The sequence below is a fragment of the Xenopus tropicalis genome, chromosome 6 (assembly GCF_000004195.4).
Source record: "Xenopus tropicalis strain Nigerian chromosome 6, UCB_Xtro_10.0, whole genome shotgun sequence".
Lineage (NCBI taxonomy): Eukaryota > Metazoa > Chordata > Amphibia > Anura > Pipidae > Xenopus > Xenopus tropicalis.
In genome coordinates, this window is record NC_030682.2 from 135079384 (window position 1) to 135091615 (window position 12232).

General features: G+C 38.3%; 1 protein-coding gene across 1 annotated transcript in view; it reads right to left on the bottom strand.

Annotated features, from left to right (window-relative positions):
• csmd3 (CUB and Sushi multiple domains 3) overlaps window positions 1-12232 on the bottom strand; it is a 657789-nt gene that overhangs the window by 221126 nt on the left and 424431 nt on the right. Inside the window, exons 31-32 of the mRNA XM_018094906.2 lie at window positions 12022-12216; window positions 1735-1851 (exon numbers count right to left, since the gene is read on the bottom strand). Of these exons, the coding sequence (XP_017950395.2) occupies window positions 1735-1851; window positions 12022-12216 (312 nt within the window). The remainder of the gene's footprint in view (window positions 1-1734; window positions 1852-12021; window positions 12217-12232) is intronic.

Consider the following 12232-nt stretch of genomic DNA (forward strand, 5'->3'; position numbering starts at 1 on the left):
TTTTACAATTTTTAATTATTTACAATATTTAATTATTATTGAAAAGGGAGTCTAGAAAATTTAAGTTTCAACAACAAAAAATTGAGATCAGGTTTTTTCACCACAATTTCTTAAAGTGATACTGACACAAAAAAAATGACTTTTCAAAATAATAACGTGCATCAAAAGTTAGCTATAGGTCATGCTGACCATTTTTTGTTTAAACTTTTGCTTTTGCCAGTACCTTGAAGATTGATCCCGACTGCTTTACAGCCCGACTGCCACTTCTTTCCCTGTCTGTTATCTATCTCTTCACTGACATCACATGACATAGGCGGGACCTGCTTTTTTTTATCCCCCCCTTACTTCTAGGCAGTCCGTGCTTTCCCTAAACAAGTGATCTGTTCCTCCTCACATCTGAACTGTGAGTTTGCTGTCTATTAATCATGCTGTTTATTATCTGCTCGTGTCTGTGCGACCTGCGTTGTCTCCCCCACACCGGCATACTTTAATGCCGGACAAAGCCCAGAACAATGTCCTGCACGCTGCTCTGAAAAACCACAGCCTCTAACTCTTTGCTGTAAGAGGTCAATTTTGCGACCTGCTGTAGATATTTGACAGAAAAAAGTCTTGCTTTAAACGCCAACCAACTTTTGCAGCACAAACATGGCGGCACCCTCAGGCAGTTAAATAGGGGATAGTACAGGAAATATAAGTGTAATAGCCAAGTAGTTTTACACTGAAATGAGAAAGCTAATACAATAATATAGCAATAAGAGGTTTAAAAAGCATTGTGATTTTTGGTGTCAGTATCCCTTTAATAAATAAAACTGAGATTGTAATTTTTTTTTACAATTTATATGAAACTACATGCAAATCATTTGGTATCTGTGGTTTATTGCACCCCACCCCCCCACACACACACTTTTAGGGGCTGATTTACTAAGACTCGATTTCGAATCCGAATTGGAAAAATTCTGATTGGAAACGAACATTTTGCGACTTTTCCGTATTTTTTGCGATTTTTTCGGCGTCTTTACGATTTGTGCGTAAAAACTCGAGTTTTTCGGCGTCTTTACGATTTTTGCGTAAAAACGCGAGTTTTCCGTAGCCATTACGAAAGTTGCGCAAAGTCGCGATTTTTTCGTAGCGTTAAAACTTGCGCGAAACGTCGCGCCTTTTAAGTTTTAACGCTACGAAAAAGGTGCGACTTTGCGCGCAAGTGTTAACGCTACGAAAAAATCGCGACTTTGCGCAACTTTCGTAATGGCTACGAAAAACTCGCGTTTGTACGCAAAAATCATAAAGACGCAGAAAAACTCGCGTTTTTACGCAAAAATCGTAAAGACGCCGAAAAAAACGCAAAATTACCGATCATTACGAAAAAAAACGCAATCGGACGCATTCGGCCCGTTCGTGGGTTAGTAAATATGCCCCTTTTAGTATTGATGAGCTTTCCTGTATCGATCCCTATCTTGCTCTTTACTTTTCATACAGTATATGAATTTCTGCACAAAAATACATAATTCAACTTATAATGAATTAGGAGCAGTGAATATTTAAATTTGTAGTAGCCATCTTACTTTTATGTTTCAGCTAACTTTCAGCATGTGGTATGCATATTTATTATACACTTTAGGTATTTTATGGGCAGGGCAGCCAGTTTTCTTTGCACAGTTACTGGAAAATCAAATGGACAAAGATCAATTCAACAATTAAAATGCTGTTTGAAATGTAATAAGATAATTAACTCACCAAACTCTTTTGGGACAGCCACAGAATATACACAATTGTGGCCTATACTGTAGTTCTTAGGATAATTTGGTGATAAAACTGTACCCTCAGGGCCAGTGGAACGACCGCCGCATGGTGCTGGAGGAATAAAAAAAAAAGAAGCATTTAATAATCAGAATGTACAAAAAAGTTCATAGGTGTACTATAAACTATCCATTTCAGAAATATAGAAACAGTGTCCTGGAATTTTAAAGCAGAAGGAAGGTAAAAACAAAGTAAGATTTATCAGAAAGGTCTGTGTAAACACCAACCAAGCCATAAGCACTCACAGAAAAGCTCTCTATCAAAAGAAACACAATATTTTGTCTACTTTTTTGTGAACATGTTCTTCGGTATCTGACTTCCTCTCTCAGATAAATCCTTCATTCCGTGGGCCAGAGTAGCTCTCTCCTCTCCCCCTTCTCCTGCTTCCCCCTCCAATAAGAATTCATAAAACTCACTCCCCCCTCCCTTAGGAATGTGTAATCTGAGCTACCAACAGCTACAGCTGCAAGCAGAAAGCTATGAAGACTAAGCTAAAATGGCAGCTGCTATCTTAAACAAATGGTGGGAGCTTCTAGGGCTCTTTATTCAGGTATGGTAATGCTTTCTGCAGAATAAATGTAGTGTTCTAGGTGTCACTAATGTGGCGAATCTATTGGCAGTAAAATGGCAAAATGACTTTCCTTCTCCTTTAAAGGCGAAAGAAAGGTAAAAACTAAGCTTTATCAGAAAGATCTATGTAAATACAGCCATAAGCACTCACAGAAACGCACTCACAGAAACTGAGCCGTCTATCAAAAGAAACAGGATTTTGTGTCTCTTTTTTTCCTGTGCCAGAGTCTACGCAGCTTTCTCCTCTCTCCCCTCTCCTGCTCCGTCCTCCCTCAAGAATTCTAAGAACTCCCTCTCCCCCCTAGGAATGTGTGATCTAAGCCAATTAGCAGGAAGTTTCCTCATAGTGTTACAAACTGCGCATGTACACCGGTCTTGGTCTTGGTGCAGGAGCAGGCATTATGGGAATTTTCTTTACAGAGCTCAGCGTTCCTATAAGGCTTCTGATCATCTGAACAGGAGAGATGTGGGGAGACTTAAGGGCACTATTGAGAGAACTGAAGGTATGCCTGCAGCTTGAGATTAACACTTTATTAGCCTTTCCTTCTCTCTTTGTATCTCATATGATTTATTCTATTCGTACCATTATTATATTCGAAAAGATTAATGTTGGTTGATACTTTAGTCTATTTTTAAATTAAGCTCAGCTAATCCTTTTTAGATGAACAAAACAAAACCGTTAATTACAACATCTATAATCCCTTTACATTATATGGCATAAAAAATATATATTCTCTTCAACAATCACTATAAAAGCTAGTGCATAAAGAGATGGTGGGCCCAAGTAGGTAATTAACAAACTCTTGTCCTTGGTTAAACTCTTACAGGAACTCCCTGTGCTTTTGGGCAGCTTCTAAAACATGAATTTATGCACTAATGTTATCCAACCTAGCCTTTAGAAACTCTCTAACTGGTCTTCCTGACTTCAATGTCTTCCCCTTCCTGTCTATGTTATACTCGGCTGCTGAAATCCCTCCAGTTTGGCTTACAAGTTTTTCCACGGTTGAAATATTGATATTTGCGTAATAAAAGGAAATATTTAAAAAAGATCATTTGGAGTCAAGCCAATAAAGGATTAAAGAGGTAGTGAATGGTTCTATGTGTTTAGGTACTTGAAAAATTGAAATAAAACTGGATCGATTTTTGTTTCTTGATCACTAAAAAAATTGTAAACATTAGAATACAAAACAAAATTCCTCTTCCATTGTGGAAACAATGAAAACTGCACTGAAAGATTTTAGTGAGGCTCTTCACAAATTATATTAATTATTAATTAATTAATATAATTAATCATTAATTAATTAATTAAAATTAATTACTTATATTAATTACAATTTTTGTGTGCGCTGTTACATAAACGTTAAGGTAATCTACTATAGACTATAGCTTTACATCATATTTAACATAAAATATGGTGCTTTTAGTGGCTGCCTCAGGGTTATTCAAGAGCATAATGTCATCCATACCCAATTCTAAATCTGCTATTGAGAAAATCTTTTAACTCATCAGCCAAGATGGTCACTAATGCAAGTAATAAAAGTGAGCAATGAGTTCTTTTGGCAGCACCTGTCTAAGCATAGGATACTCACTGGCAAAAATCGAGATTTTTTTTTACCCACCGTAGAATAATTTTCTATTAGGCATGAGCAAACTTTTTGTTTCATGGAGGAAAACAGTCAACCAAAACCCCCTCCAGACCACATTATACATTTCTTGCCTTCCACATCAACCAATGGCATCTAATCCTACTCCAGTGATGAGTGAATCTGTCCCGTTTCGCCCAAAAATTTGCAAAACCACAGAAAAATTTGCAAAATTGCAAAAAATCAGCAAAATGCGTTTGTTGCACTTTTTTTTGTTGCCCACATCTTATTTTGCTGCAACCCTGCCTATTTTAATGCGACCGCAACATTTTTTTGACGTACAATGAATTTTTCCGTGGCGCATTCTCGCTGAAGTTTTGTGAAACAATTTGCCAATGGCAAAATGCGGAAATTTGCTGCGAATCCATGCCTGGCGAAAAAAATATGGTCATCACTAATCCCTATTATATTGAAATAGCTGTCCGGGCACCATGTTTGTCAACAAGAAGCTTTTCTAACAATATAGGACAATCCCTTTTATATTGTATTCCAAGTAAATTGCAATTCATATAAATATAGTGTTGCAGTGAAATAAGATACTTCTTTAAATTATTCTTTTGTGGTATAAAGTAGCCAGATAAGTTAATTATGACTTCATTCCTCCATATGCTCTTTCTCTTGGGAGTTTTTTTGTAACACATTGTGGAGTATATCATCCAAACAATAATTATTTTTATTTTCTGACTTCTCTGAAGGAGAATAGATATTTTGCACAGGGAAAGACTCCAAAAATATTTCATATAATTTTCAATTAAAACATTTGTAAATGGTTAATATGATTCTATGTGAAATAGAGACATAGAAAAAAATGACAGAACAGCTTTGAAGGTATGAGAAGGAACAGAACAAAATTAGTTAAGTTGGCATAAGAATTTTTTTTCACGAAATGGCGGAAAAGTTGCAAGATATGAAAAATGATGTTCATCAAAAAAATTTGTAGTGTGAGGCAAATTATTCCACGGCAAATATTTGCGCCCATTTCTCAAAAAAAAACCAGTGACTGGCAAAACTCAGAAATCCCTAGTAATAATTGATACATGCTCTTAATTGATAGATTGATTAATTAATAGAAGCTTACCCTATCTAGTTTAGTAATACCCTGTGCCCCACCTCTCACAACTCTGGTCATGCCCATTCCCACACCTTGTGTCTCAACCCTTTCTCCTTGTAGATTGTAAGCTCTTTTGGGCAGGGCTCTCTTCACCTCTTGTATCGGTTACTGATTGCTTTATATGTTACTCTGTATGTCCAATGTATGTAACCCACATATTGTACAGCGCTGCGGGGTATGTTGGCGCTTTATAAATAAATGTTAATAATAATAATAATAATAATGCTCAGATTACATTGGCATACAGTACTACAGTTATGATTGGGACTAATGGAATAAACTGATGTTAAAGAGAACCCTTAATTTCACTAAAAGGAGTTGCAATAATGGATGGAATTTTACATTTTTTTTGGTTGTTTGTATTTAATTTTTTATGTTATATTGAAGTATCTGCAGTCGTAAATGACATTTTTTTTTTTATATAAAATTCCAAATTCAGTTGATGGTGGTAGCAACATATTCAAAGGTACCCCCATACCATATAAGGTAGTTACTTGTGTCATGAGGTGGGCGTGCTTGTACCATAGCATTCTGCCACCTTTTAAACTGGCAGGAAGAAGTATACGTACAGTAAAAGACATGCTTAGGAAGGCCAATTCAAATAAAAAGATATAGAGCCTTTTTTTTTCTAAGCTACAGAATTCATATATCACCATGTTTACCCAGCTTCATACCCGTTTAATATGAATATCTTTTAAGACTTAGGGCCAGATTTATAAATATTCTATTTTTTTTTTTTTTACAGAAATTATGTTATCCCCATTCTGAAATTATAGTTGCACCTTTCACAGGGCAGAGGCTAGGGGTATGCAGAAGATGTAGAAGAGGCAAGTGTCTAAGGAGCAATGGTGGGTGGCACTACCACCCTTTACTAATCCTCTTCCTGACCACCTCCCCACTTTGTTACCATGCATGCTCGTTTGCAAGGGGATGAGGTTGCCGGACTAGTTGCTTATGGTGTCTGGCCAGCTTGGGCCAGCACTGTAAAGGTGGCCATACACATTAAGATCCGCTCGCTTGGTGAGGTCGCCAAGCGAGCGGATCTTCTCCCGATATCCCCACCTATGGGTGGGCAATATCGGGAAAATGTAGGCTAATTCGATCCTGGGGCCAAACGATCGAATTATAACAGGAACAATGGGCGCAGTCGGTTCGGGGACTGCATCAACGAGCCAATGCGGTCCCCGATCCAACTAAATCTTTTAACCTGCCCGATCGATATCTGCCTTATTTCGTTCCTGCCCCTACACAGGCCAATAAACTGCCGAATCAGTCTAAGGAACCGATTTAGGCAGCTAAAATCGGCCCGTGTATGGCCACCTTAAGTAAATAAGAAACAGGAATGCAATACTTTCTTTAGACAGGTTCTGCCAAATGCAATTCAGACAGACTCTTTCTGCTACTTTATAAAGCTACAAGCCACTACATTTGTATAATAATAAAAAATAAATATTTAACTTTATTTCATGCCACAAGGTGTAACCTGTCCCAGTTTAATGGTTATCTAGAATGGCAGGCTTTATTGCAGCCATTCTATTAAGAAGGGTTACTCCACCTGCAATTGATAGAAAGACCTTGCACTAATGTAATAACTGCAAAAACGTCAACTACTTACAATTGGGTTAGATTCATTGACCCTGATGCCATCTGCAAATTGGGGACAGACAAGCTGTGCAGATGTCAAGACAAAATGCCTTGTCAGCAAATATCCATCTTAATGTTCATAAACCTTCATCAAATCAGGGGTGTAAAAATCAATTCAGTCATCTTTACTTCATAAAATCTCTATATATATATATATATAAAACTTCTATTATTATTTATGAATAAGTTATTGATGTTATATCCCAGAATTAGTGATAATAATAAACATACTGCAATGACTGTATAATCTATTGAAGTACGTTTGGCTAGCACCATTAAGCCAAATACACACAACCGTCCTTCAATCAATGCACATAGGTTACCAGTAATTAGAGGGTTTTACTGATGATCTCTAACATCTAAGTGATCCATTAAAACATAAAAGAAGCTCAGTGCCTTGAATCAGGCATGTGGTCATTCATTAATGAGGAAAAATAACAGGCTTACATAAAGGGTGTCATTGCTTATAATGGCAGGCTCATTGCACACACTGAATCCCAGATGCTCTCAACAATTACTGAGCTGAAAATGCCACTTTTTTGTTGCATTGCCTTGGCGGTATAAAGAGAATATATAGCACTCAACTATTAAAGAGATATTTCGCCATATTTGGTTTGTGATTTTGTGCTAGGAAAGTCTGTGGAGCATAACTATATTTCAGAAAAAGCATATTGTTCCATTATATAGTTAAGAAACAGATTATTTAAACATGTATTTTGATGATGAGCATTTGGGGGATTTCATTTCTAAAAGCAAATAACAAAGGACCTGCTGAATATAATGGATTAGGGAATATTTTGCATAGTCAAATCCTAAAAGAAACAGCTCTTGAAGCACCATGGACAGCCAGAGAGTATCTTAAAATTCAGTCTTTATTCATATCCTTTAAAACCCAAGACGGCGGACACATTTCGTGAGTATGCGCACTTAATCATTGGCATTATGATTAAGTGTGCATACGCACGAAACGCGTGAGCTGCTTTTCACCTTTGATTTCTACTGTGTGCCAGTTACAAGAATATATAGTGAAGGACCTGGGGTATACACACCCGGGTCAGCGTTTACTTTAGGTAATCTTTGGTCCCTGTTTATAGGCTTAATAATCTTTTAATATATCCATTTTAGCACATTATATTTTTTACTTATTTAAGTACGTGCATTGAGGTTAATATTTTGCACAGACCTAGTGGATTCAGGGATTATCTATTCTGTTTGTTGTGGGCATTTATGTACTCACGTGAGTTTACGCCTTCTATGAGGCCAAACTTGTTAGGAAACTAAGTAACCTCAGTTATTACAGAACAAGGTTTTCTATATAATAGAAAATGGGGTTTCCCCTAATAGGAAGTATTCTACATCTAAATATGCAGATCAGGCTAATTTATGAATGCAATGCATGGTGCAAAGCAGGCCTGTGACTATAAAGGAAGTAGATCCGGCAGTCGTAGGGGGACAGGGGGCCCAGAACGTGGGTTCTGCTCCATGCCGACAGCTCAATGGTTCTCCAGGGTCAATAGGCACACTGCATGATTCAGCAGAAGAGAACAGATCGGCACAATGAGACTTATACAGAAGTGCACAAAGCATATTTGGATGCAAGTATCATTAAATATTTGCAATATACACAACATTTGCATCCATTTTAGCGTAACTGCCCTTGTTCTTGTTGCCTTACAGGAAAACTAAGGCCTAACTAAAGAAGTAGGGCAGAAACGTTGTACATTATGTTTTGGGCTTCTGTACCAGCCCAAGGCACTCTCAGTCCTTTAGCAGGGAAGATCTGTGCCCCCAAAATGCCCCAGTAGCCCCCCATCTTCTTTTCTGCTGATTCCCTGCCCATACTCTGTGCTGCTGTCAGTTACTGAGCTTAGGGACCGACTCAAAATATACTGTATAAATAGAGTATAAATGTAACAGTAAAAAGCTGAGTAGTAATTCATTCAGATTCACATTACATGACAGATCTAAAACCCGGGTATTTGCATCAGAATTTAATAAATAATTTAATTCTGCTTGATAATTTGCAACGACCCCTAAGCTCAGCTTCTCAACAGCTGCTCGGACCTCACTGAGCATGTGCACTGTCCCGGACAGTTCCGGGGGGGGTGGGGAGAGAATCCTGGGGAGCTCCTGTGACAACTGTAACGACCTATATCATTAGAGATGCTGAAACTTTAAGCCAGTGCAGTCAGTTTATAATATAAAATATGGAATTTCTAGCCATATTCATTTTTAGGGTTTAGTTCTCCTTTAAATTTTGTACGATCAGATGGCCCAGATGGTCACACCATCTTCCATACTGGAATCTACTATGTGTGTTGTGTGAACCAGAAGAGTAAAGGAAGGGTGCTCCTTGCACTACTGTACACCATTATGTGAATAATTGACAAGAGACCTCTTTGGGGTATTTAATGGTCACAATGGGTTACTAAACCTGGAACAAACTTACACCTATCTTTACGTTAAGGCCCCCATACATGGGCCAATAGAAGCTGCCGATATCGGTCCCTTGGACTGATTCGACAGCTAATCGGCCCGTGTATGGGCAGAAACGAGCTGCCTGGCCGACCGATATCTGCCCTGAAATTGGCCAGATATCGATCGGCCAGGTTAGAAAATCCGGTCGGATCGGGGACCGCATCGGCTCGTTGATGCGGTCCCCAAACCGACTGCCCATGGCCGCAAATGTAATTTTTTTTTAAAGCAACTTCCTACCCGATATCGCCCACCCGTAGGTGGGGATATCGGGTAAAGATCCGCTCGCTTGGCGACATCGCCAAGCGAGCAATCTTATAGTGTATGGGGACCTTTACTCCCATAGTGTGAAATCAGCCAGAATGTTTCAATCAGTTAGAATGATTTTCTCTACACTAATCTACAATTAGAACATTAGAAATCTCATTAACAAAACCAACTGCAATATAAAGAGCAGACAAAAAATATCAAACAAAATTTACAAATTCAGCATGTTAATCCTCAGCACATTGCGCGCTTTCAACATAAAACACAAGAATTATGATATGGTGTGACATTTTAACTGTTTCTGTCAAAACATGAGTTTAACGCTTGGTAGAGTTAGCAGAGTGGCTCATTCACTGGTGTTATAAATATGTCAGGAGAACCTATAGAGCACTGAGGTATGTAATGCAATGCTCCTCCATCATCTTGATTACAGCTTTGAAAACTGGTGGTGCGTTAGGCCTGACAATAATCACGCCTTTGGCACGCTAATACTGTGTTCCCATAGTAAAATAATAACACTCTGCTTCTAATTAAGAAATGGGCGGTATCGGAAGTAGTGGTGTTGAGATAACATTGTATTATGATAAAATAATAACACTCTGCTTCTAATTAACAAATGGGCGGTATCGGAAGTAGTGGCGTTGAGATAACATTGCATTGTGATAAAATAATAACACTCTGCTTCTAATTAACAAATGGGCGGTATCGGAAGTAGTGGCGTTGAGATAACATTGTATTATGATAAAATAATAACACTCTGCTTCTAATTAACAAATGGGCGGTATCGGAAGTAGTGGTGTTGAGATAACATTGTATTATGATAAAATAATAACACTCTGCTTCTAATTAACAAATGGGCGGTATCGGAAGTAGTGGCGTTGAGATAACATTGCATTGTGATAAAATAATAACACTCTGCTTCTAATTAACAAATGGGCGGTATCGGAAGTAGTGGCGTTGAGATAACATTGCATTGTGATAAAATAATAACACTCTGCTTCTAATTAACAAATGGGCGGTATCGGAAGTAGTGGCGTTGAGATATCATTGCATTGTGATAAAATAATAACACTCTGCTTCTAATTAACAAATGGGCGGTATCGGAAGTAGTGGTGTTGAGATAACATTGCACTGTGATAGGTTTAAGGCTTATCAAGCGCAAAGAAAAAGACAATTTGAAGAGCACCTAAACTGTATCTCAATTATGGAAAGTGACTTTATCACACAGAGTTCATTTGTAGAAATTCAATAACAAAACAATGCAGATTATTCAACAACTGAGAAACCATTGTTTGTAACTGAAAGGCAATGCCAACAGTTTAATCAATTTCTGTCCGTAAATGATTGTTTGTGCTTTCAAAGGTTCCTCTCTGTACAGTTTGGTCACTCAAACTCTGCTTTAATCACAACACACTTGACTCTGTATAATAGAGAAGTGGAGGGACTGATGACCCAATCTAGTATGCGTGTTCTTGTTAAATAAATAATGGTAATGACAAAATCAATAGGGTACTATAGGCACATAGGTACAATAATACTGCATTAGTCCAGAAACCAATAGCACTTGCTTTCTGCAGTAGACCAGTAAAGGTCCCCATAAACGGGCCGACTATAGCTACCGATATCGGTCCCTTGGACCGACTTGGCAGCTAATCGGCCCGTGTATGGGCAGAACAGAGCGGCCTGGCCAATCGATATCTGGCCTGAAATTGGCCAGATCTCGATCGGCCAGGTTAGAAAATCCGGTCGGATCGGGGACCGCATCGGCTCGTTGATGCGGTCCCCAAACCGACTGCCCCATAACCACAAATGTAATCTGATTGTTTGGCCCCAGGGTTATTTTTTTTTTAAGTTACTTGCTACCCGATATCGCCCACCCGTAGGTGGGGATATCGGGTGAAGATCCGCTCGCTTGGCAACATCGCCAAGCGAGCGGATCTTATAGTGTATGGGCACCTTAAATCTGCCTGCTGAATGTTTACTTTACGTTATATCACTGGTAAAAATGTCTCTAATTTATTTATTTATTTTTTTTTTTTTTGCAAAAACATATGTAACCCTAATTTGGCCAGTATTTGCCAATTCCGGCTAGTAGGTATGAGCACGGGCACATGTGACTTCAACACACAGGCGGGACCTTCACAATTTGGAAGGTATGCACTTGTGAGATGTTGCTGAACTGCAACTCTCCACTGCCATAGATGTATATGATGTAATTATGGACGCCAGAGGTTCTTTTGTATTGAACTAGAACTTGGTTTATTGATGGTAGACATATTTGTCAATGAAATCCTGCCTATGGGGCTTCAGCAGATGTTGGCTATCCTGTAATGAAATGTAGATTTCTTTTTAAAAAAAGTAATACAGATTTAAATAAAGCAATAATAAGTTACTCAGTTTCATTCATTTCCACATTCATGCTGTCAAATTACATTTTTCTTTATAGACAGAATAATTCATGAGTGTATAGAAGAGAAAATGTCTAAGCGGTGAAATAAAAAATAGATATCTCACCATGACAGCTGGGCAAGACTCTGTTCCACCCTGGTCTTCCATCATCCCCCATGATGCATGTAAGTGTTGAATATCCTTGAAGGACATAACCAGCATCACAATAATAAGTAACCGTGGATCCCAGTTTATAATCCATTCCAAGCCGGGTCCCATTCATGATATTTCCAGGATCGAAACAAGATTCACGCAATTTAGCTGTAAATATATGTCC